Raw genomic sequence first — 23,006 nt, forward strand, 5'->3', positions numbered from 1 at the left:
AATCAAGAAGACACAGACAGCTTAAACAGATTTTCTTTTTTATGACTGAGACAGTAGCAAAGAGCCTTTCAAAGAAAAGCCCAGTGTTGGCAAACTCACCAAACTATTCCAGAATACCTAATTAAAAATACAGAACAATAAATTCCATGATAAAATTCCATATGTGTGTGTCATTGTCTATTTCTTATATTTATGTCATTCCCCTATCTTGTCCCTTTTCTGCTTCCCTACTCCTCTTCCCTGACAACAGCCTCCCTTCAATGTCACGTTCTCTTACTTTCTACAAAGAAGTCTAGATTTCACATGTAAAATGTGGTATTTATCTTTCTGGATCTGGCTTATTTCTCATAGTACAACGATCTTGAGTTCCAGCCATATTCCTGCACATGACAAATTTCTGTTTCTGTTTATAACTGAGTGAAACTACACTGTGTTTATATGCTATCATTCATTCATCTATCTGTCCGTCTATCTATCTGTCTGTCTGTCTGTCTATCTATCATCCCTCCTCTGCTGGCGGGCATCCAGGCTGAGGATCTTCTGTGCACAGGTCTACAGTGGCTGAGCTAGTTACAGCCCACAAACTTTGTGTGAGGGTTGACATCACCCACATTTTCACCACCACTTGTTACATATTTTCTCGATGACATGCCAGCTCCTCTGGGCTGAGACAGCAGGGTCTCAGGGCAGTGTGATTTGTATTTCTCTGATGGTGAAAACATTTATGGTTATCTGTGCTGCTTTTGAGAACTGTTCAACTCATTTGTTCACTTATCAGTTGGGTGACTTGGTTTACTGTTGCAATTTTTTTATATCCTTGATATGTTTTCGATCATAATCTCCTATCAAATGAGCAGCTGACAGACATTTTGGCCTAGTCTATCTGTGGCAACTGTAAATACATGAAACATATTTTCTCTCTTTCATGGTTGTCATAACTTACGGCTTGTTTTGAAATGTCACGTTTACTGTTTTTATAAACAGATGTTTTGACTCTCTCCCATCCAGCTACTTAAAAACCAGGTCCAGCCTGATGAGCTTCTGAGGTTGAGTGGGAGGTACCGCCACAGACCGTGTTTTGAGTTTCTATACAACCAGTTTTATGAAATTTTTCTCTTCTGACTTCTCTTCTGTTACTTTGACATTTTTTCTTAAAGTGTGTCTTGGCCAGGTGTTCTGGCAAGACATTTTCCTACAGTATAAACAGAGGTTCTGACCTCTCTTCTTCCTGCCCCTTCAGGTCCGGTTCTCAGGTCATCAGCCGTTACTGCTGGGGTTCACGCCCCACAAAGCAGCTTCATTGGTCAGGGTGCTGTCAACAAGGTTCCAGCACAGCTACCTCTTGAGGGCTCTCCTTGGCCCAAGAAAGCTCACTCAAGCAGGCAGGTACTGGCTGCTCCCAGCCCTAAGTGTCTCCTGAGGAAACACTGTTTCTTGTTGATGGCCATGCACACTAGCAGAAACTTACAGACCAAACTCTCAGAACAATCTTGATACTGGCTTCTTGACTAGGTCTCTGCCACGGGCTCTCTCATCAGCTGGTTTAGTCCAGTTTGAGCAAGAATCCTGCTGTCAGTTTTGTTTAAAATTCTCCAGTCTCAATACCTAATCAAACTGATTATACGTCATTCTTAATATCTTATCACCCAGGCTCATTTTCTGGCGAAAGCCAGTTATGCAGATCAAACAAGAATCCCCCCTCGCCATGATGTTTCCATAGCAACTTTCCACCCACTGACCCCAACCATCTCCCTTGGTTACTAATCCCCACTGTTCTATTTGATGCTGAAGCCAATCTCTCTCTCCTTCCTTGGTTGACACAGTGCTCTAAATGAGGTCTTTTTTGCCATCTTAACAAATGAGGGAATGAATTTTTCTTTAGGTTTATATAAACACCAATAGGATTGTAGCGTGATTAACATCTTGGAAGCCTGTTTGGTTATTTTGCAAAGGTGCACATTTGTTTACCTATCACACAGAAACTCGAATTCCTCCAAGGGACACTAGGGAATGGTCAGGAGTGCTACACTGGGAGCTTCAGGATGCTGCTGCGTACACCATCAGTGTCAGAGTTATTTCCTTAGGCACAAAGACAGCCTTGATGGCTGCATACACGCTTCACAGTTTCCAGCTCACTGAGGCTGGCGGCTTCTCCCGTGCTCCTTTCCTGAGGGCTGTTTATAGCTGAGAGTCTGTCCTTGGGCGCTCCCAGAACCAGCACTCACTGCTTCGATGTCCACTGGGTTAAAAATACATCAAGCCTGAATGTAAGGTTTCACACTTTTCTCCTATGGGGACCAGCAGGAGGCAGACTGACTTGAATGTGTGGTTTACTTGGAGAGGGAAGGTGTGACTCTTCACTGCGTAATCCCCAGTGTCTGTCCCGTCCCATCTGCTGTTGTTGAGATGCCACCCAGGTGAGGTTCGTGTTGCCTGTGATCTGAATTCTAAGCATACAGGAGAGGGGTACCATTTGCGTTCTCCACCACAGCCTCTGCTGGTACCTGATTTTGTGACCACGGTCATCTTTATCTAAGACAACTAGTTCTCACTCTTTAGACTCTGGATTGATGTTTATCAGTATTCTGTCATCTGTAAGATGCTGTGTGCTGTTAAAATGTGCAGTAGAAAAGAATGTTTTAGTTAACACTGTAGGACACTCTGCTTCTTTGGATGATATAGGGGCTTTTGTTTAGAGAATCCAAATTTGTAGTAAAGTCAGGGTGGAGTGTCTTTTGTCTAGTCTGGTCTGATCCAAACTCTAGCCAGCACTAGAGTCACCTGGATTCTGGGCTTGTGGAAGACAGACTACTGAGCTCCGCCCTCGGGTGTTTGCGTCAGTAGGGCAGGATAGCCCTGGATCAGCATCTCTCACAAGCCCCCAGGGGGTGCTGCTGTTAGGTCTAAGGTCTTTGAGATCCCTGTGTGCCAAGGACGAGGGGTCTTCACTGTTTTCTTTTGGGAGAGCAGAGTTTCATTTAAAATGCCTTGTCCTGTGAACTCCATAGGATGAGGCAAACAGTGGAAGACCTAGCCATCATTGTCACACAGACACGATGAATGTAGCCACACAGTGAGTGTCAGGTAGGGAGATATCCTTGGGTGGAGTAGAATAGTTGAAGGGGAGTTGTGTATAGAAGATGCTGGCTAATTAAGTGGACTTGTAAGTTCCTTGTGTCTTCCTGACTCCATATTGGACCTGAGATCAGATCACGGAGTTAGCCCACCCCTGCTTCCAATTTTCCTTGACAGCTGCCATCACAGCTGATGCTGAGCACCTGATCTCAGCCAGAACAACATGGTTTGCTTACTCACTCAATGCCCCAGGAAGCCTCTTCTCTTCCCTTTGCCCTCCATTACCTTCTGCAAGCACACACTGGGGACTTTAGGAAGCAGGAACACAGACAGATTCATAGGTTTATCATCAGCATCATATTTGTTGGGGGAGGTGTGTCTTCTAGAATAACACTATTCCTGGTGTGGTATGCAAGGTGGCTGCAGGCCCTCAAATGAATGAATGAAACTGACGACCAGTCAGCAATCAAGAGCAATAGTGGATGGCGTGTGAACACGAGGCGCCCCCTCCTGTAGTTTCCCTCCACACTCCTTCCCCCGCTTCAAGAGACAACGACAAAGTACAGAAACTAAACAACCCAGGACCTTTTACAGCAGCAGAGGTTCTCAATCCATGGGTTGTGACCCCTTTGGGGGTCAAGCAGCCCTTCCACAGGGGTTGTCTGGGACTGTCAGAAAGCACAGATGTTCACATCATGATTCTTACGAGTGACAAAAGCACAGTTATGAAGCAGCAGAGAAAACAGTTGTGTGGTTGGGGTCAGCCCAGCATGAGGAACTGTATTAGAGGGTCGCTGCCTTAGGATGCCAAGAACCACTGCACTAGGGCGCTGAGAGTAGAGAGGGCCCGTCTGGGCCTCCCCCAGATCAGCCACCACATACCGCAGGCTCTGTCCCTCAAGGGAAGCCACAGCGCTCTAGCCTGTGTGTGCCACAGTGGTGACCTGCATCTTTGTCCTATACTGACACTCTAATTAGCTGGAAGTATTAGGTGTTAAGGACAGTGAGGCCCACTGGGCCCATCTCAGATGAGAATTGAAGGAATTCGCAGAGTGAAGGATAGATAGCGGGGAAGACCCCCTCCCCTCTCCTCTTAGTCCTGCAGGTTTACTGGGGCAGGAACTTGGTTTGATTTAAAATTCCCACCCCTTTTTTCCCCTTTATTTCTTGAGGCAGGGTTCCTCTGTGAAGCCCTGGCTGTCCTGGACTGGCTTTGTAGACCAGGCTGGCCTTGAACTCAGAGATCCACCTGCCTCTGCCTCCCTGAGTGCTGGGATTAGAGGTCATTAAACTGGCTTGGGTTTCAAACTCTTGAGTTCCATGTCTTCCCTCTAGAAGCCTTGGCTGATCTCCACTCTCTGCTCTGCCCACCTGCTGACGGTACAGCTGCCAGGCTTCTTGCCCTTGCAAGACACATATTTTAAAACCTCTCTTCTATATGCCCCCAGAGCTGAGCATGCGCCTGGGAAGTCATGTGAGTGAAAAGGGGGGTAGGAGGGGTATCTGTGGTGTTGTTTTGAGAATGGTTGTGCTTTAGTATGTGGAGTATGTAGAGACTACAAGGTATGCTTTCTCTAATAGTTCTCTCCCCCTTTTTTTCTTCCCCATCCCCCATGTTGTGAGAACAATATAAGGCCAGGAGGAAGAAAATATTCGGGCACCCAGGACGTCCCAGTTTCTGGAACTGTGAGACGCACATTTTCATTATTTAAGTCACTCAGTCAATGACATTTTTGTTATGACAGCGTGAACAACGAAGACCTAGGCAAAGATAAGAACTAAGACAAAAAAAAAAAGTTTCGGTGTGGTCATTTTAAACTTTTTGCATCACATTTTTCCAGGTTAAAATTTTTCCCTCATATAAAACATCAGCCTTTCCCCTCGGTTGCATGTGTTGGCACGGCTGTTAAAAACATTACAACCTCAGGAGGGTGACTCATACATAAGCTGTTGAAAATGCACCCTGACAGCCTCTTTCTGGACGTTTTCTTTCAGGACAGCAGAATTTATATTCATAAATCTGCTCTTTTGAAAATGAGCTCTCTGGGCAGTTCCTAGCTTCAGGCAAGCTGGAGATGCTCCCAGAGAAAAGCCGAAGAGGAGGAAGGTCAAATGCCTTTTTACCATTGCCAGTAATCCAGCACAGCACACTGCTTAACACAGTCCACGCTGATAAATGAAAACATATCGATCAAGTGCACGATTTTACACACCCGCGCAGCAGAGCAGGACCAAACCCACGTGCACCCGACCGTGACCTTCGCTCCTCTGTGAAGTCCTCATGGAGTTGGAGAGTTTGCACTTTGCTCCTTCCTCGTTCTAACTCCCAGCATTCCCTGCTTCCATCTCTGTTTGCATAAACGCGAGTGTGAGAGTGCGCGCCTCCTGGGGCAGCCTTGCGACCATGTTTCTCCTCACTCCGGTCTTGGTGGCAGTTGTCTGCGTCGTGATTGTATGGGTCTTTAAGAGTGCCGACGGAAACCTGGAGAGAAGGAAGGAGGAGGCTCAAGCTCGGCCCTGGGGAGATGAAGATCTGAAAGACAGCACGGACCACCTTCCAGTGGAGGAAGGTAGCAGCCCCCGGGGCTTCGCCCTTCTCTTGTTTGTGACCCCGTAAACGGATGCCAGGACTATGGAAAGCCAGCCAGGCCGTAGAATCACCACTCCTGCCGTGAAAGCAGGATGTTTGACGAAGATGGGTCGCTGCTCAGGTCACTTGCGGGCACCAGCCCCTCCTCGGTCCAAAGCCATGGAGGCTTAGGTCTCTCCCGGCTCAGACCCTCTGCTGGCCAATACAGTCTCTCTTTGGGGGTGGGGGGTGTCTGTACAGAATGGCGTCAAGCCTGGCCAGGTCTTTATTGGAAATGTTAAACTGAGGAAGTAGCATGTCCAGGGATCAGCTACTTTTTTATTGTGCCAGGACCTGTGGGTTAGAGACAAGAGTAGCCTCCAAGCTCAGAAAGATGAAGGGCCAATTTAGGGGAGGAGGTAAAATAAGGAGTCAGATCCCGTGGAACTGGTCTAGGGTGTTTAGGAAACGCTTGGAGACCTGGTAGGGCTTTGGGAAAGGACAAAGCTAACCTGGAGGGTGAGCAGACAGGAGCAACAGGGGCTCATGTTGTGGTGACCCCCACCATAAAATTATTTTTGTTGCTACTTCATAATTGTAAGTTTGCTGCTGTTATGAATCGTGATATAAATATCTGATATACAGGATATCTGATATGTGACACCCCCTCCCCTTCGCCAATGGGTCACAACCCGCAGGCTGAGAACCTCTGCACTGGAAAAATGGAGGAGAGAGGGGGTCTCCTAGAATTGTGAGCAGTCTGCCCTGGAGACAGGTTGCCTGAGCTGGGTGGGGAAACAGACTCTAGTGGGAGAAGCTGGTTAATTTTCAGTGAGTCTTCCTCCCCGGAGGCTGTCTGATACCTGCGTGTGCATGTTCCTGTGTACTTATATGTGCATGTATTCGTGTGTGGATATATATGTGTGCATGTGTGTGGTAAGCATGTGTATACATGGATGTGTACATATGTACATATGTGTGTGTGCATGTGTGTGTATGTGTGTGTCTATATGTGTGTGTATGTGTTTCTGTGTGTGTGTGTGTGTGTGTGTGTGTGTGTGTGTGGGGCGGCCTTGATCTCAGGACTAGGTTCTTGTCTCCCTTTGACACTGGGAGTTACAGTACAGCTGCTTGTCTGCATATGAATCAAGCCAGAGAGTTTCTCTGGAGGACTAGCTCTGTTGGCGTGTGCTGAAGGACACCCTGCTCAGAAAGCCAGCTGCACAGCCTCATGTGCTGTGTCCTGAGAAGCCATGGCAAGTGAGTCAAAAAGGTGCCTGATGCCCGTAGCCTGCCAAGCCCCAGAGCTTAGCCAGGCACCCTTCAGCCCGTGTAGATGTTTACCATCGCCTAGAGCGAGGCAAAGCCAGCAACACCCAGATACTGAGTGTCATGTGGTTTGTCAAATGCTCCACTGAAGGGAAACACAGGATGGGCATATGGTTGTGGTTTTGTGACACTGTAAAGTTCAGACTTCCAAGTCAGACAGTGTAAGTGGGGGACTGTCTGGTCCCACGGGGAAAGCACCCCTCTTAGCATAGTTCTAAGCTTTGGTGAAGCATGGTGCTTTGATGGGGGGCTGTGTAGAGAGGCAAGGAAGAGGGAGGGAATGGTTGAGACACTGCCATCAGTGGGCAGGGTGGGAGGAGCCAGCTTAGAGGGCTCTGTGGGGGCGTGCTGGATTTAAGATACCCACAGTGTTAGATGAGAGACTGGCCAGAGGCTGGCATCGGCTTGTGGCGGCACCCAGTGGTTAGGGAACTGGTGACATCACCGAGTGGGCACTGTTTGAGAGAAGGCTGAGGGCAGAACATGGGAGACACCCAAAGATAAGAGGACTACAGTAGAGAGATGGCCTCCAGAAAGATGACGCAGCGGAAGAGCCTCCAGGCCACAGCGGCGTTTGTGGAGTAGGCTTCCTCATCTTCACAGTAATACAAGGCAGGCATTCCCATCATCCCATCCCCCTTTGCAGGAGTCAGAGGCTCAGAGATGGCACCGCCCACCTAGGCACGGAGGAACCCAGAAGTCTGTTTCCAGGGTCCCGGCACAGAGCTGGGTGGCCTCACCCACAGAACAGCCTAGAATGAAGAAGGCGTGAAAACACAGTTTCAGAGACAGCGCTCTTCCCCTCTGAGGCCACATTCCTGGGAGCCGTCAGGAGTTTAGGAGCAGAGGGGAGTGGCACTGTTTGCTTTCAGAGGGCCTTGCTAGTTCTCCACCATGTCTCTGCAGGAGACTGCTGAGTTCCTAGGCTGCAAGCCACCACCCAGCCCTCACCCCACAGACAGAGTGGGGCCTTCTGTCCCGGAGAAGGCTGCAGTGTGGGTGGCCCTGCAGTGCACAGCCTGGGAGAGTCACTCGGGAAAAATCCTACGGCGGTGACGAGCTCTCTTGGTTTGCATCTCTTGTTTCATGGTGCTGCACCAGGAGAGAACCTTGGACTTGGGAGCTGGCTATGCTTCTGGTCTGCAGATTACGCAGACATGACTGGGTTTTAAGAGTGGCTGACTGGTCGCTCAGCCAAGGGAGCAGCTCATCCGTGACAGTGCTCCTGTACAACCTTCTCAACACAAGCTTACACGGGTCACTCCTGTGGATGTGTGTGTGTGGACGCCTGACAGTATTGAGAGTCGTTCCGAACTGATAGCTAGCTAGGCATACAGGTGATGACTCTGTCGGCACCCCCATTTCCTTCTAACTCAGTGGCTCTCACCCTTCCTAATGCTGCGACCCTTTAGTACAGTCCTCATGTTGTGACATAACATTATTTATTCCTACTTGAGAACTGTCATTTTGCTTCTGCTATGAATTGTAATGTAGATATCTGATAGGCAGGATAGAAGACGTGTGAAAGGGCCCTTAGACGACCCCCACTCCCAGAGGTCATGACTCACAGGGTAAGAAGCTCTGTTCTCACTGGTCCCAAAGTGCTGGACACCTTTCCTCACAGCAGCTGAGAGCTGCCATGGTGCCGTTCACGCTGCAGCTGGGGTTCTCATCCCTGTAGCCAGTCTCTTTCTGGTGAGCATTTCTTGTCTTTCTCTGCTCTAATTTCAGGTCACTCTAGGTGCACATGTAACATAGATGTGTGGGGCCAGCTTTCTGCCTGCCCTCTACCGGAATCTCTCAGGGCTGGGTCTTTACTCTCACTTTTGTCTCGGAGTCTCCTGTGGCTGTTGTGACCTCTGGCCTCTGGCCTCTGGGCTGAGGCATTTATTACACAACATCTTTACTCAAAGGAATCTTAATGTCAACTGGCTCTTGATTTCTGTTGCACGTTAAGGCCCTGTGGTTCCCAAATGGATCCTTTCCCACTCTTTCTCATCTCAGAAAACGGCCCACCACTACCCAGCTCCCGAAACCTAAACCCAAGAAGGACTATCTTCCTTGGAAGCAAGTCTCCGGGTGGGTTTTTCATCACGATGCTTTGGGCATCCGTTGTTCTTTCTACTTCCATGATGGGCCAAGTCAACATCATCCCTCACATCAGATATGGCTACAGCTTCTGTGTGGCCTTTCTTTAGCATTCTTGTCTCTGTCTAATATGTCCCACACAAGCATGTTAGAGTATGTCAGTCCTGCTGTGCAGTCAGTCCTGCTTCCTATGACACCAAACCGTAGTCCACAGTTGCACCAGAGGCATACCCATTGGGCGCATATACCCTGGCTTTTGGACTACTTCGTGTTCTGGGAATGACCTCTCTTCCTTGCCCAGTGAGACCCAGCCAAGGTTTCTTTCAGCTGTTCAGACTGGCCGGAAACACAGCCTTTCCCACGGTCACTCTCACAAACTATTAAAAATTTTGTATTATAAAATTCACTATTTTTATTCATTGAAAACGTCATTAGATACCAAACAACCTTCACTTTGTTTTACTTATTTTGTGATTTTGTGTGTGTATGTTTGTATACATAGGCATGTACGTGCCATGTCATGCATGTATGTAAGTCAGAAGACAAATTGAGGAGCTGGTTGTCTTTCTACCATGTGGGTCCTTGGGATCATACTCAGTCTGTTGGGCTTGGTGGCAATCACCTTCACTACCTGAGCCATTTGCTGTTTATATGCCAGACTCTTACTGCTCAGGTTCCTCCCTTTTATCCATTGTCTCAGAACCTCCCTTTGCTCTCTGTGTATAGCCCTTTTTGTTTTTCAAGACAGGGTTTCTCTGGCTGTCCTGGACTTGCTTTGTAGACCAGGTTGGCCTTGAACTCACAGAGATCTGCCTCCCCAGGCTCATGCCTGGGTTTACAGGCATGAGCCACCTCACCTGGCTATTATTCTGTCCTTAAAACACTTGATGGTTTGTTTACACATATAAATTCTAAGGGTATAAAATTATGCTTATTTTATCCATACATTCTCAGTAAGATCTTGTTCAACAAACCGCCTATTTTAGTATTCTAGGAAGAGTACGGGAATGTTGCTAAAGGTGACCTATACATGCATGATATTTTGTGTTTTGCAACTGTGTGATTATGACATTGAAAGTAATTTGGCAAGTCAATCACACCCACCGATGGCACCTCATCCCTCCGCCCAGAATATCATCACCTCCAACCAGGGTAAAATCATTGCTCCTGGCATCTCCTGAGTGGAGGCCCTCGGGAGAAAACTGCTCACACACTCACAGTTCTAGGACAGTCAACGTCAGGATTTGGCTTCCTTTTTCACACTTCGCTTCTTATAAGTAGAGCATGTATGTAACTCACTCATCAGCCAAGCTTGCTCTACTAGAGACAAAACAAACAAACAAAAGAAGCCACAAACAACCAATAAACCAACAAACACCCGACCAACCAAACAAACAGCAATAATAAGTTTTAAAAAATAAGTCTGAGTCTAGGCATTGTCCTGTGAGCTGGCGAAGCGGGGTCAGACAGATCCCTGAAGCTCTCTAAAGCCAACCTTGTCCACCGTGCTGTGCCCCAGGCCAGTAAAGAAAACTTGCTCCACAGAAAATGAAGAACATCCAAAGTTGTTCTGTTTTATACACACACCCTCGCTCTCACACACACACTCTCTCTCACACACAGACATCACCTTCACATGCTTTCAGGAGACTGATGCCTCTTGAAGGCTTTTGAGAATGTCAAGGGAGGTAACTTCACGGGGCCCTGCACTCTGAAGCTGAGGCTGCATGGGCCCCGGGTTTCTTCTGTGGCCTGACTTACGTGTGCAGGGCAGCCACGTTAGCTCTCGTGATGTCTCCAGCTCGCTGCTCCAGCCACTCGTGCGTCAGGCTAGCACTCTATGTACACTCCTCTTCCTTCTAAAGGCCTTTCCAGATACACTTGATGTCTTCACCGCCTCACCCCACCCCATAGAAGCCTGTGTAACTTTAACACTTGTTTCTTTCTTTGCTGTTCTTCCTGGTCCTAAAGAAAGTGGCTCTCGGGTTTCTTGATCTTTTATGTTTTCCATTTTTGCTTTGTCCTATTCAAGCTTTTCTTTTCTTTTTTTCTTACCTTCCACTTATCTCTTATTTAGGCAATTTAACCTTAATAATTCTATTATTTTTCAGAAGCTCTATTTTTCATCTCTGCTGTTACCATTTATTCTTTCTTTAGTAATACTCTAGAGATTTATGTAAGTATATATTTTTCCTGTCTAAGCACAGTGTCACAGTTTGCTGTTCTGAGCCTGTGAATTCTTGGAGCACTGGAGCACCTGGTTTTATTGCTAAACATGGGTTTGAATAATTTTGCTCAAGATATTTTTTCCCCTGTGTAAAGGATTACATTGGTAAATTATTGAAAGTTTCTAAAATTCTGTACATAATATCATTTGCTTCTGCTGGAAACTGCCGTGCTTCCAAAAAGAAACACTGAGTTAGAGGAGGAACATGTCATAGACCCCTGAGCGATGACTTATTTGTAATTCACACTTTCCCAAAGGATGAAACTTGAGGGTCCAGGCTGATTCTGCTTCCTATTATCCGTGCAGCGTGAGCCTTGGTTTCGGTTGTCCTTGATCCTAAGGATCAGAAAATGGTGACTGGACCTGAGGAACCGGCAGACGGAGGCAGGAGGCCTCTGAACTGTCCTGGCAGACGCAGGCAGGAGGCCTCTGAGCTCACATCTCTACGTCCATATATTCCCTTGGTTTTAACTTTGGAATTCCTTACAGTGTTGTCAGCCCAGTGCTTTGACAAAGACAAAACCACCTTATATGGTGACTGGAATGGGAGAGTGTGTCAGTGCCGTACTCTATGGTTTAATAGAAACTTCCATTTGTTCTTTGCAGGAAAAACAAAACAAAAACCTCTTTTGCTTTGACTTAGAACTTGAAGAATGACTATGATCAGTGATCAGATTGACTTTTTTTTTTCTTTAATTTGGTTGATCAGTTTGACCTTAATAACTTATGTATAAACATTTCAGGAACCGTATCCACGCCCCCCCCCCCCCCCGTGACCTTATGACCAGGGAGGTGGCTGAATGTGCTGCTCTTCCGGCTCTCCTTTGTAGATGCTGATGAATGGCAAGAGTCAGAGGACTGTGTGGAGCACATCCCGTTCTCTCACACCCGGTACTCAGAGCAAGAGATGAAGACGCGAGCTCGGGAATTCTATGAGCTCCTCAGTAAGAGGCGCTCCGTCAGGTTCATCAGCAGAGAGCAAGTCCCAATGGACGTCATTGAAAACGTCATCAGAACAGCAGGTTGGTAGCACGCCGAGCCTTGGAGAGCGCCAGCTCTGCTGGTGCCGTGACAGCGACGGCACTGGAACAGCAAAGACGTCCAAACACGCCGACAAAGCACGAGTGTGTCTTCGTGACGGTTCCCCTACCAGAAACATGCATTTCTCCTTGCTACATTCTGATGTGATGACAATTTAAAACTTCTGAAGTGAATACCTTTTACGAACTTTTGTTTAAAACTAAACACTCTGAATATGATCTATTGCAGGAGAAACACCTCTCCTCCTTAGACAGGCCCCTTCCTCACACCCAGTTCACAGTTATATGTTTATCTTCTGGGAAATGAACCTCATGGCACTCTAATATGGTAACTGGCTGAGCTAGCAAAATAGTAAGGTTTCCTTCTGTAGATTTGTAACGTAAACTAAAGCAAGATAATTTCACTTTAGATGTAAATTAATATCTCTGTTCAAGGGAAACTAACCAGGAACAGTGAAGCTATTCACTGCATGAATGATTGCCTTCACCGTTACCCTTCTATGTTGTCCTCAACTGTTATCTTACTCCTACCCAAGCCACATTTAAGTTCAAGTGTGGCGCTTGCTGCACACCCATTGAGATCCATCTTTAATCCAAAAGGCATCATTTCAGTCAAGAATACAAATGCCTTGGGTAGTTGTATTCTTTACCTAAGTGGCAACAGTCACTACCCCCCCCCCGTCCTGTGAGTGTGTGTTTAAATTAAAGTAGAATTCTCTTCTTCTTCTCCTCCCCCTGCTCCCCTCCTCCTCCTCTCTCTCTGCCTGCTCTTCTTCCCCCTTCTATAGGTATTTTTTGACACAAGGTATTACTTCGAATCATGGCCTTCCCGTCTAGGCCTCCCAGCTGCTGGGTGGGATCACCCACACATCATATGTATCACCACAACACCTGCTAACGTATTTCCTCTTCATGAGCAGCCTTACACTCCCCTGCAGTCTTTCGCTTAATTTAATTTAACGGGCAATAGGAACAGCTCCAAGCGGGGCCCACACGGAGCCCTGGACCTTTGTGGTGGTGAAGGACCCAGACATGAAGCATAAGATCCGAGGGATCATCGAGGAGGAGGAAGAGATAAATTACATGAAAAGGATGGGAGACCGGTGGGTCGCAGACCTGAAGAAACTGAGGTACACACCTGATGGAATTAGGGGCGCTTGGTTTGTCTGTTACCATAGGAAATGGCCACTGCAGGTCCTGGGTTTGTGGGATTTAAGATTATTTTTATTAATAACTCTATTTTGATGGTGTATTCAGTGTCCATATTAATGTGGCTCCACGTGGAATTGCAGTGCGTGCATACAGGCTGGAGGTATCAAGTTCCACCCTGTCACTTTTCTGTTTTGTTTCTTCATTTTATTTTGAACTGGTTATGAAAAGTCAAACTTGGCATCTGCAAAGGCTCTGATCCAAGTAATTGTTTCTTTTAATTTTTAAAAAAGTGTTTAAAGAGTTATTTTATATTTTAAAGTGTGTGCTTATTTGGGCGTGCCTGTGTGTGTGTGTGTGTGTGTGTGTGTGTGTGTGTGTGTGTGTGAGTGAGTGTGTGTGTGTGACAGAGAGAGAGAGAGGAGGGGTATGTATGTGTAGGTTCTCGTTGAAGCCAGCGGCATTGTGATCCCCTAAAGCTGGAGTTACAGGCACTTAATAACTGTCTCGTGTGGTTACTGGAATCTGAACTTGGGCCCCCTGGAATAATGAAAGTGCGCTTAACTGCTCGGCCATCTCTCCAGTCCAAAAATAATAGATTCTTAGGTAAAACTGAAGAATTACTTCACTTTCCACCAGTCCTGAACATAAGATTGTGACATGCTTGTCAGGATCTTGAATGAAGCAAACTCATGTTTTGCTGCACTGATAGGATCTTCCAAACTGTGTTATCGCAGAGGTTTTAAGTAGTCTGCACTATGAAAGAAGCATCAGGGCTGTGGGGAAGGAAGAAGGAAAGAAAGAGAGAGAAAGAAAGAAAGAAAGAAAGAAAGAAAGAAAGAAAGAAAGAAAGAAAGAAAGGAAGGAAGAAAGGGAGAGAAGGAAGGAAGAAAGGAAGGAGGGAGGGAGGGAAAGAAAGAAAGAGAGAGAGAGAAAGGAAGGAAGGAAGGAAAGAAAGAAAGGAAAGAAAGAAAGAAAGAAAGAAAGAAAGAAAGAAAGAAAGAAAGAAAAGGGGAAGTGGGGCAGTGGTGGGTATTGGCTCTCACCTCTCACAAGGCCCTACAGAGGGAAACCCAGGCTCTCAGCTCTCAGTGCAGAGTGGTCTAAAAGCTCTGTCTTTCAGGGGTGGCCTTCCATGGCCAGCCTGTCACCTACCACCTGACTCGCCACGGTGACAGGAGCCTGAGAAAGGACAGGATCATAAACCTGCAGACACAGTGGTCCTTTAGGCCAGGCATGAGAGTGAGAGTAAGAGGACATGGCCCTCGTGTCCTGCTTTTATCATGAGAGGGTAATAGATTATGGAGTGCATAACACCATACTCTGCTCTCAGATAAGTGTGGAGTATTGACAAGGAAACGACGACTCCTACTGTGTATTCATGAACAAAATGAGTGAGTGTGAGTCAAGGTGAGTTCTGCAGTTAGCGAGACACTGACTCCAGCTGGACACAGAACCACCAGAAACTGCTCTCTCTCCCCGCCATCACCAACAGGGAATTAATTGGTGTCTCATCTATGTATTTTATCATCTCATCATCTCATCATCACTCTTACATACACCTTCCTTATATCTAAAATAGCCGCCAGCCCCCCAGATTTTAACTATTAGTCTACTTTGCTTTTCATTTCACAGACGTTTTTGTTTAGAAATCCGCAATACAAACCAAGTTGCTCTTGAGAATACAATTAAGTTATAGAGTTGCTTAACCATCAGTATGTACACAGAGACACACCTGCAGATATACACACGCTTACACAGATGCACACACACACCTCCCAAGGTTCAGGGAGCCAGTCTCTCATTATACACCCAGGCTGTAGGAGTAAATACTAAGTGACTGAAGAAACACTAGTTAACATGAGAGGATGGGAGCTGGGCAGTTGACCCAGCAGGAAGAACACTGTGGGGCAGGTGGCAGCGCCTGTGTTTGCATTCCTGGCACCCGTTAAAAGCTGGGACTGTGGGATGAGATGACTCAGGGGTTAAAACATGCACTGCTCTTCCAGATCTGAAAATGCCAACTCTCCCTTCAGCAGTCCTTGCTCCTTGTGGCCTTTTTTACTTGCTCTAATATGATGTCTTATTAAATTAGTAAAAACTCAATTAATTTAACTGAGACTAAACAAAGATCAGTTGATAAAGTATGCTTAAGCAAAGTAAGTACAAAAATATTTTTGAATGATCAAGTTGCCTTAAAGTATAAGCAAACTGTTTAATCTTCCTTAAATTTTTAAAAACTTTGTATTGTTCACTTCATCTCTATACATATTTTATACCCGTTTAAAATTTAGTCAGGTCTGGAGAAAGGGCTGGGTGGTTAAGGGCACTCGCTGCCTTTACAGAGGACCCAAATCTGGTTTTCAGCACCCACATGGCAGCTCACCGTGGTTTGTAACTCTGGTCCCAGGGGACCCAGTGTCCTCTTCCGGCTTCCCTTGGTACAGATATGCACATGGCATACATACATACATACATGCACGCGCATACATGAGATAATAAGGAAATAAATTTCTAATTCTAATCATTAGGAATACAATCAGAATCTTAAATTATAAAAATGTCCAAAACCCAATACAATTTACACAGCAGAACGTAGCCTGGGGCACACGCATGGCCTCGTGGCCACATTCGGCTTCCCGGACGCATGATGGAGAACAGCTGGGCTGCTCGTGGCCTGAAGGCAGCGTGTGTTACCGCTGAGTGCTAGAAATCGAGTGAGCCCACAATGTGACTAAGAGGGACCCTCTCGTTCTGGCCTTTCTGTCACCTCAATGTGTGATGCTTGTGTTAGTAAAAGCCACATCCACAGCTTAACTTACGTCATCCTCACGATGACCAAGCCTAGGCTTTGCACACGAGGAAGCTGCAGTGAGAAGGAAACCAGCTGTGCTGGCCCCAGAGCTGAGCTCAGTAATTAACCTTCTCCCTCTCTGTGAGGTGAAAAATGCACTAACCAGTGGGGCAAGGCTGGCTGAGGTGGGAGGGGAGACCCCTGAGAGTGACGGCTCGAGAGCAGCAGAGTAGACATTTCTGATGTGTTTTAAGACAGTTCCCTGTAACCAGGCTAAACTGTTAAAATGAACAGTCATCATTCCCTGGTAATGAATACATGTAATGCCCCATGGGAAGAAGGCAGCAGCTTGGAAAAGCTGATTCTACGGGCTTGTAGTTCTCCTTTCCTTATCTCCTCTAGAATAAAGGTTCAGCATAGGTGGAGGGCCAGGGTAACGGGCTCAAAGGAAATGTACTCAGAGTTAGAAAAGAACGATTTCAGGTTTTCATCAGTGTCCACATGAATGGCCTCCAGCTCCCCAGAGCGCCCTGCCTCCTCCCCCACCTAGGACCCCTTGCCACCCTTCTGCCATCTCGTCGCCACTGTTGCTTGCTTCTTTCCTTGCTGTGGCAGCTGCAGCCCTGACCTCTCCTCTCACTTCTCCCCGGGCCTCCTGCCTGGGCCGTGACCATGGTCCAGCGTCTGTGTCCTCTCCCGCTGGGACAACTTTGTAGTTGGTGCTTCAGTGGTACCACTCTTGGTGCTTTCATCCTCGCCAACACAGCACGCGTTTCTGAAAGGGGCCTGGCCACGCGGTGCTCCTCTGAGCCCCGCAAGGTAAACCAGCCGCCACCTACCACATCAGGGCAAGGTCCTGGGACGTCTCCCTGATCCTCCAGCCCAGCCAGGCCCCGGCATGCCCTCCACTCTGGCCTCCCACACATCCTCCTTCCTGAGCATCTGTCCTCATCCACTCGCTCTTCCTGGGACGCTTTCTCCAACCCCCACTTCCTCGTCTTCACTGCCCTTTTGTGGCTTCCAGTGTTTGCTGGTTTGTTTTTTAATTCACGTTTTTCTTTCAGAGTGGTCCGATACATCTGTTATCTAATTCTTCAGTAGCACTCAGCAGGCTTCACTTCATTGAATATCAGCTTGGCAGTCTAAGGCTATAGGGTCTTTCTGTCTCTCAGCAGTGTGCATGCTTTTCCATGCTAAGCACACAACAGTGTACATATATCAACTTCATTAACCTCATAGAAAAGGATGAATGTGGCAAAAAATTAAAAATCTAGTCTCTTTCAATTTAAATAGAAAAAGACAAGTAAATGTGTATTTAAAAATTATAGATAAGCTAAGGTAGGTTTCTAACAATGGCGTACCCCAAAAACTATTCTTCTGAATATTCTTTCTACCCTGCCCCCCAGAACCAATTGGATTAAGGAATACTTGGACACTGCCCCAGTTCTGATTCTCGTTTTCAAGCAAGTCCACGGCTTTGCTACGAACGGAAAGAAAAAGGTCCACTACTACAATGAGATCAGTGTGTCCATTGCCTGTGGCCTCCTGCTGGCCGCGCTGCAGGTATGCCGCCCGCCCCAGGCCCCAGGACCCTTGGAGACCACGAGGGCTTTCCTGGAAAGTTTAGCCACGTTTCCAACTACGGGCCATTTGGAGATTGTTTATCTAAGTCTGTGTTCCTCGGAAGGTTAACCCCGATGTGACAACAAACCCCGGAAACCTGGACTGGTGGGTAACGTGTCTGCAGGCTGAAATTCTCCCAGTTGCAATAGCTCAGGGTCACGAATGCTGTGTGCTTGCTCTCTTCTGCGAGAGCTTGTGACTGGAGGATTTGAGCAGTCACAGGAGAAGAGAGCTGAGCCTGAAAGTCTCTGAGATGCACTCCCTTGCTGTGTGTGCTGCCCCTTTCCAGGCCGGAGGGATGGTTAAACAGCCATCAGGCTCTTAGCTCCTTCTTGAAAGGTTTACTGTGTTGCATTGCCGCAGGAAGCCATGTACTTACACACTGCCTTTCTACTGGGGTGCTAGAACAGCAAGAATGTGAAGTGGAGCAGGGCTGAGTTCTGCCTCAGAGACCCCGTGTCCTCTCTGGGAGACACTGGGGATTAGATAGCTCATAACAGTTTGCCTGATGGAGAGTTGGGGTTCAGGTGAGGGATGAGGGAGAGAAGCTAAACTTACAAATTATCACAACAAACAATCCTGCAAAAGAGAATGGCTCTGCTTTGAAGGAAGGGTCGATTCCATTGACGTGTGTGTGGATGAGCGCCCACACCGTCCAGCCGCTGCTGCTTCTCAGCCATTCTAAAGGGGGGGGGGCTTTTGTGTTCCCTCGTGACACCGCAGGCTGATGGACGGAGGTGTCTGGGGACAGGATCAGTCCAGTGAGTGCTGTAGTTGATTGACAGTTGGGGAGAAGCGGAGAAGCAGGGTGAGCCCGGGACCAGCGCCTTCCCACAGCGCTAGCTTTGCTGTTGAGCCTGCTGACTTCCAGTTTCCCAGAATTTCAAAGGAGATCATGACTGAGGGAAGTGAGAAAGCTGCCCCTGGACCCTGATTCCTAGCACAGTGACTCGGTGGGTTGGGCTGGCCATGAGTGAGGCCAGAGGCAGCTCAGGGCCTCCCTCCTGACTCAGGCTCCAAGGTGGCCAGGTGACTGGGGAGGCATGGGGAAGGGGGAGCTTGAGGACACTCCATGTTTGCACAGATACATCTGTCTCTGCTTCTGCTACATGTATCATAATGCCTTGCTTTTAAAAATCATTTCAAGATGAGTTCTTTGAGGTTGGATCCAGGGTCTTACACTTGCAAGGCAAGCACCTTACTAATGGAGCAGTGTTCCGAGGCATTATATGCTTTTTATGGATGAAGATATGTGATGGGCTGTATAAGACCTCAGGAAAGCCCATGATAACTCTCTTCAGATCCTTAAATATATATGGGTTCAAATGTTGCTATATGGCTATTAGGAACAAAATACAGGCAGACAGGTAACTGGAATTCTGAAAAAAGAAAGAAAGAAAAGAAAACCAAACATTTGTCAGGAAAATTGTAATGGACTTAGGCTGAGAAAGGTGCTGATGGACTGCCATTGTGTTATGGTCAGATACAAGGTACAGACGAAAAGCTTATCTGTGTCATAGATACACTTTTCAACCCTGTTTCTATAAAACAGCCATTCCTATTGCCCAAGCTTCATTGTAAAAGAAGACATTTCTAGCTGCTCATCTAAAGGAAGGCAGCAGGTCAAGGGGTACAGGCAAGGTTCACGGTACATCACCTGAGCTGGCAGCCTCTTTGCTGCCCAACTTCAAGGAAAAATGAAGTGAGCACCAGTAGCAAAGATGAGAATGGCCCCAGGCTGGGGAAAGAGCCATGGTTTGGCCTGACTTTAAAATGCTCATTTGTTCTCTTGTTTCAGAATGCAGGGCTAGTGACAGTTACTACCACCCCCCTCAACTGTGGTCCTCGTCTGAGGGTGCTCTTGGGCCGCCCCTCACATGAAAAGCTGCTTGTTCTGCTTCCTGTGGGGTACCCTAGCAGAGAGGCCACAGTGCCTGACCTCAAGAGGAAAGCTCTGGACCAGATCATGGTGATAGTATAGTTGGCCAACTCAAGGAGATGCTGGGATGTGGGGATGTGGGGATGTGGGGATGCTGGGATGTGGGGGTGTGGGGATGTGGGGATGTGGGGATGCTGGGATGTGGGGATGCTGGGATGTGGGGATGCTGGGATGCTGGGATGTGGGGATGACACCAGCATCTCTCCTCCTGGGTCTGCTGGCTTCTCTTGCCCTCTGAATCAGGTCTTCTCCTGCAAACCAGTGTGCAAGGAAGGCCACTTTTCACATAGTGATATTTTCCCACACTTTCTAGAACTTACAGTCCAGTAAGTGAGTTTTGATGAACTATTTTAGTGAACACCTGGAGCAGAAGGTCAAGAAGCAGGCACACCTTAACTTCTCTACAAAATTATAGGTGTTATTTTTTCATTTACCTAAACAATTCATAAAGAGAAGTCACATTAGAAATTTTGCTATAGGGGATGATTTTTCATCTAAATAGTGACTAATCAAGTGGTCTTTCTGCTCTCTGCTTTCTGGCGGCTTTGAGATTAAGAATGTGCTATTGAAGCCTATTCTGTCCATAGAGATTCTGCGAATTTTGAATCACCTATCCCTAAAGTATCTAAACTGTGGCACTCACAGAACCAGGGGCCCTCTGCATGCGGTGGCTGTAGCTGGCATTCATCTACACATGATGGAGCTGCCTGGGCTGTGTCAGAGTGTGCTGGTACTAGCACTTGGAAGCTGGCGGTTCAGTCTTCTGGAATTAGACAACAGTTAAGCCACTTGCAGTCTAAAATGGTTCATGGCGGAGGTATTTACACCAAAGGAGGCAGCAACCACCGTAGGCAGTCTCGTCTCTCAGAGACACTGTTTAGCACACTCAGTGCCTCCTTCCTACTTGTTCTCATGAAACACACCTACCTGTTCTTCAGATACCAGCAAAGCTGTTTGGGACTGTCCTGGTCACAGGTGTCCAGCTGGACCTGCCAGAGCTAGTGAATCAGGCCTCCCAGGGACCTCCTGATGTACTTGCCTTTGTTTTGTTGTTTGAGAAGTTCTCCATTCAGCTAGTCTACTCACCTTTTCATGTCACTACCATGGCTGCCTCCCTCCTCTACCTCCTCTTCCTCCCTTTTCTTTTTATCCTTTTCTCCATGTTCTCCCTCTTTTTTTCTTCTTCACACCTCAGCTGGACCATTAATAAGAGGAAGTTGTTGTAAGCTGGTGTCTGAGAGAAGGAAGGTCTTTCTTTGCTCTGAAATAGAATGAGACTTCACAGGAAGCAGCAGCTTCAGCCCTGAGGCCCTTTGAAAGATCTGCAAGTTTCCAACATCTCCACAAATCTTCAGTTTCCTCTGCATGCTTTCCCTCCCTTCACTTGTGATAACTATGTGTCCCTGGGGCTTCACTGAATGAGGTTTCTTTTAATGCTATTGTGGCTTTAGTAGACCCTCGTGGGTGGGGTTAGGAACCAATTGTTGTACAGCTTATTGTTATATTGAACAAAGTTTCTCTGTGTTCTAAATATCAGAATAATAAACATACTTTCTTGTCACAGTATAAACAACATACACACAAACCAACAAACAACCTTTTTCTAAGGTCTGGAAATGGAGCTTACAAAATTCTTTGGTATATTTTTGTTTTCATCTGTGCCACTGAGTGAAACTAAGGCACAAAAAGGACCTTGTACCCTTTATAGGGTCCAGACTAGCCTCTGCTCTAGGGCATGAGATGGAGGAAGAGGGTTCTTAGCGTAACTATTCAAGTATGCAGCAACTAGAGAAGATGAAGAAAATCGAGAATTCCACATGAGTCCTCAAGCAAACACCATCACAGAGGGCTAGCTGGTCAGCTTTCCAACATTGTCCCGAAAGACATGTGGCCCTGGTTTTTCATGTTGGGGAAAAAAAAAAAAGCACAAAAATGTAGCCTTGGGTAGATTTGAGAAAGATATCTTTTGGGGAATTTGTGACATAGTGATAATGGTGATGGTGGTGACGGTGGTGGTGGTGATGGTGGTAGTGGTGATGGTGGAGGTGGTCATGGTGGAGGTGGTGGTCATGGTGGTGGTGGTGATGGTGGAGGTGGTGATGGTGGAGGTGATGGTAGTGGTGGTGGTGGTGGTGGTGATGGTGGAGGTGGTGGTCATGGTGGAGGTGATGGTGGTCATGGTGGTGGTGGTGATGGTGGTGGTGGTGATGGTGGAGGTGATGGTAGTGGTGGTGGTGGTCATGGTGGTGGTGGTGGTCATGGTGGTGGTGGTGGTGGTCATGGTGAGGGTGGTGACGGTGGAGGTGGTGATGGTGGAGGTGATGGTAGTGGTGGTGGTGGTCATGGTGGTGGTGGTGATGGTGGAGGTGGTGATGGTGGAGGTGGTGATGGTGGAGGTGATGGTAGTGGTGGTAGTGGTCATGGTGGTGGTGGTGGTGGTCATGGTGGTGGTGGTGGTGACGGTGATGGTGGTGACGGTGATGGTGGTGGTGGTGGTGGTGGTCATGGTGGTGGTGGTGACGGTGGAGGTGATGGTGATGGTGGAGGTGGTGGTTACTCACTAGGGAGTCCCATAGGTTTGCAGTTTTTGATAGAGAGTACATGTATGACACATGACAAAGTACATAGGGACGAAGCACACGCATACAACTTAGTGCAAAGTCAAAGAGCCTGTGGTACGTTCACATGCAGGGAGAGAGGGAGAAAGTAAAGGTTCCCTAGTGTCCTCCAATGATGGGTAGGTAGAACACTCATCGCCTTGGTTGAAATTTCCATCTCAGGAGTACTGGGGAGAGTCTCTTTCCTGTTTATTATTTGATACTATGGGAGGAAGAAGGCTTTCTCTGAGAAGTAAAATTGGGGGGAAATAGACATTGCACATATTCAAACACCAACTATATGAACTCCGTTTTACGCCAAGTGGATGAGTCAGGGTGCTTATCCACCTCAGAAAGATGGTTTACCAAGTGATGGCTCTGAAGATTTGACTTTTGGAAGAGCATTCAAATTGACAAGCTATCTTTAAAGTGTTTAAAAATTTTAAGGAATATTTATAACTAGAAAAAGTTCAGTTATCTGTGGATATTTTGCCTGAGAGGGACAAGAAATACAATGACAAATTTCCAGCTACCTATGGAGTATTACCTTATGATTTGGGTGAAATAGAACTGTGA

General features: G+C 47.1%; 1 protein-coding gene across 1 annotated transcript; it reads left to right on the forward strand.

The window, feature by feature from the left end:
- The first annotated feature begins 5,428 nt into the window (after nucleotides 1–5,428).
- Iyd (iodotyrosine deiodinase) lies at nucleotides 5,429–21,408 on the forward strand. The gene is made up of 6 exons (XM_055616032.1): nucleotides 5,429–5,645; nucleotides 12,119–12,310; nucleotides 13,299–13,458; nucleotides 17,678–17,834; nucleotides 19,693–19,863; nucleotides 21,029–21,408. Exons 1-6 carry the CDS (start codon nucleotides 5,480–5,482, stop codon nucleotides 21,038–21,040), a joined length of 858 nt encoding a protein of 285 aa, XP_055472007.1. The 5' UTR covers nucleotides 5,429–5,479; the 3' UTR covers nucleotides 21,041–21,408.
- The last annotated feature ends 1,598 nt before the right edge of the window (nucleotides 21,409–23,006 follow it).

Source organism: Psammomys obesus, unplaced genomic scaffold, assembly GCF_907164565.1.
Source record: "Psammomys obesus unplaced genomic scaffold, mPsaObe1.curated_primary_1811, whole genome shotgun sequence".
NCBI classification, from domain to species: Eukaryota; Metazoa; Chordata; class Mammalia; order Rodentia; family Muridae; genus Psammomys; species Psammomys obesus.

Excerpts from the sequence above, each read along its gene's own strand:
- Iyd (XM_055616032.1), top strand. The coding sequence starts at position 5,480 with ATGTTTCTCCTCACTCCGGTCTTGGTGGCAGTTGTCTGCGTCGTGATT. Across the intron at positions 12,311-13,298 it reads AAACGTCATCAGAACAGCAG|GAACAGCTCCAAGCGGGGCC; the intron begins GTTGGTAGCACG and ends AACGGGCAATAG. Across the intron at positions 17,835-19,692 it reads TCCTGCTGGCCGCGCTGCAG|AATGCAGGGCTAGTGACAGT; the intron begins GTATGCCGCCCG and ends CTCTTGTTTCAG.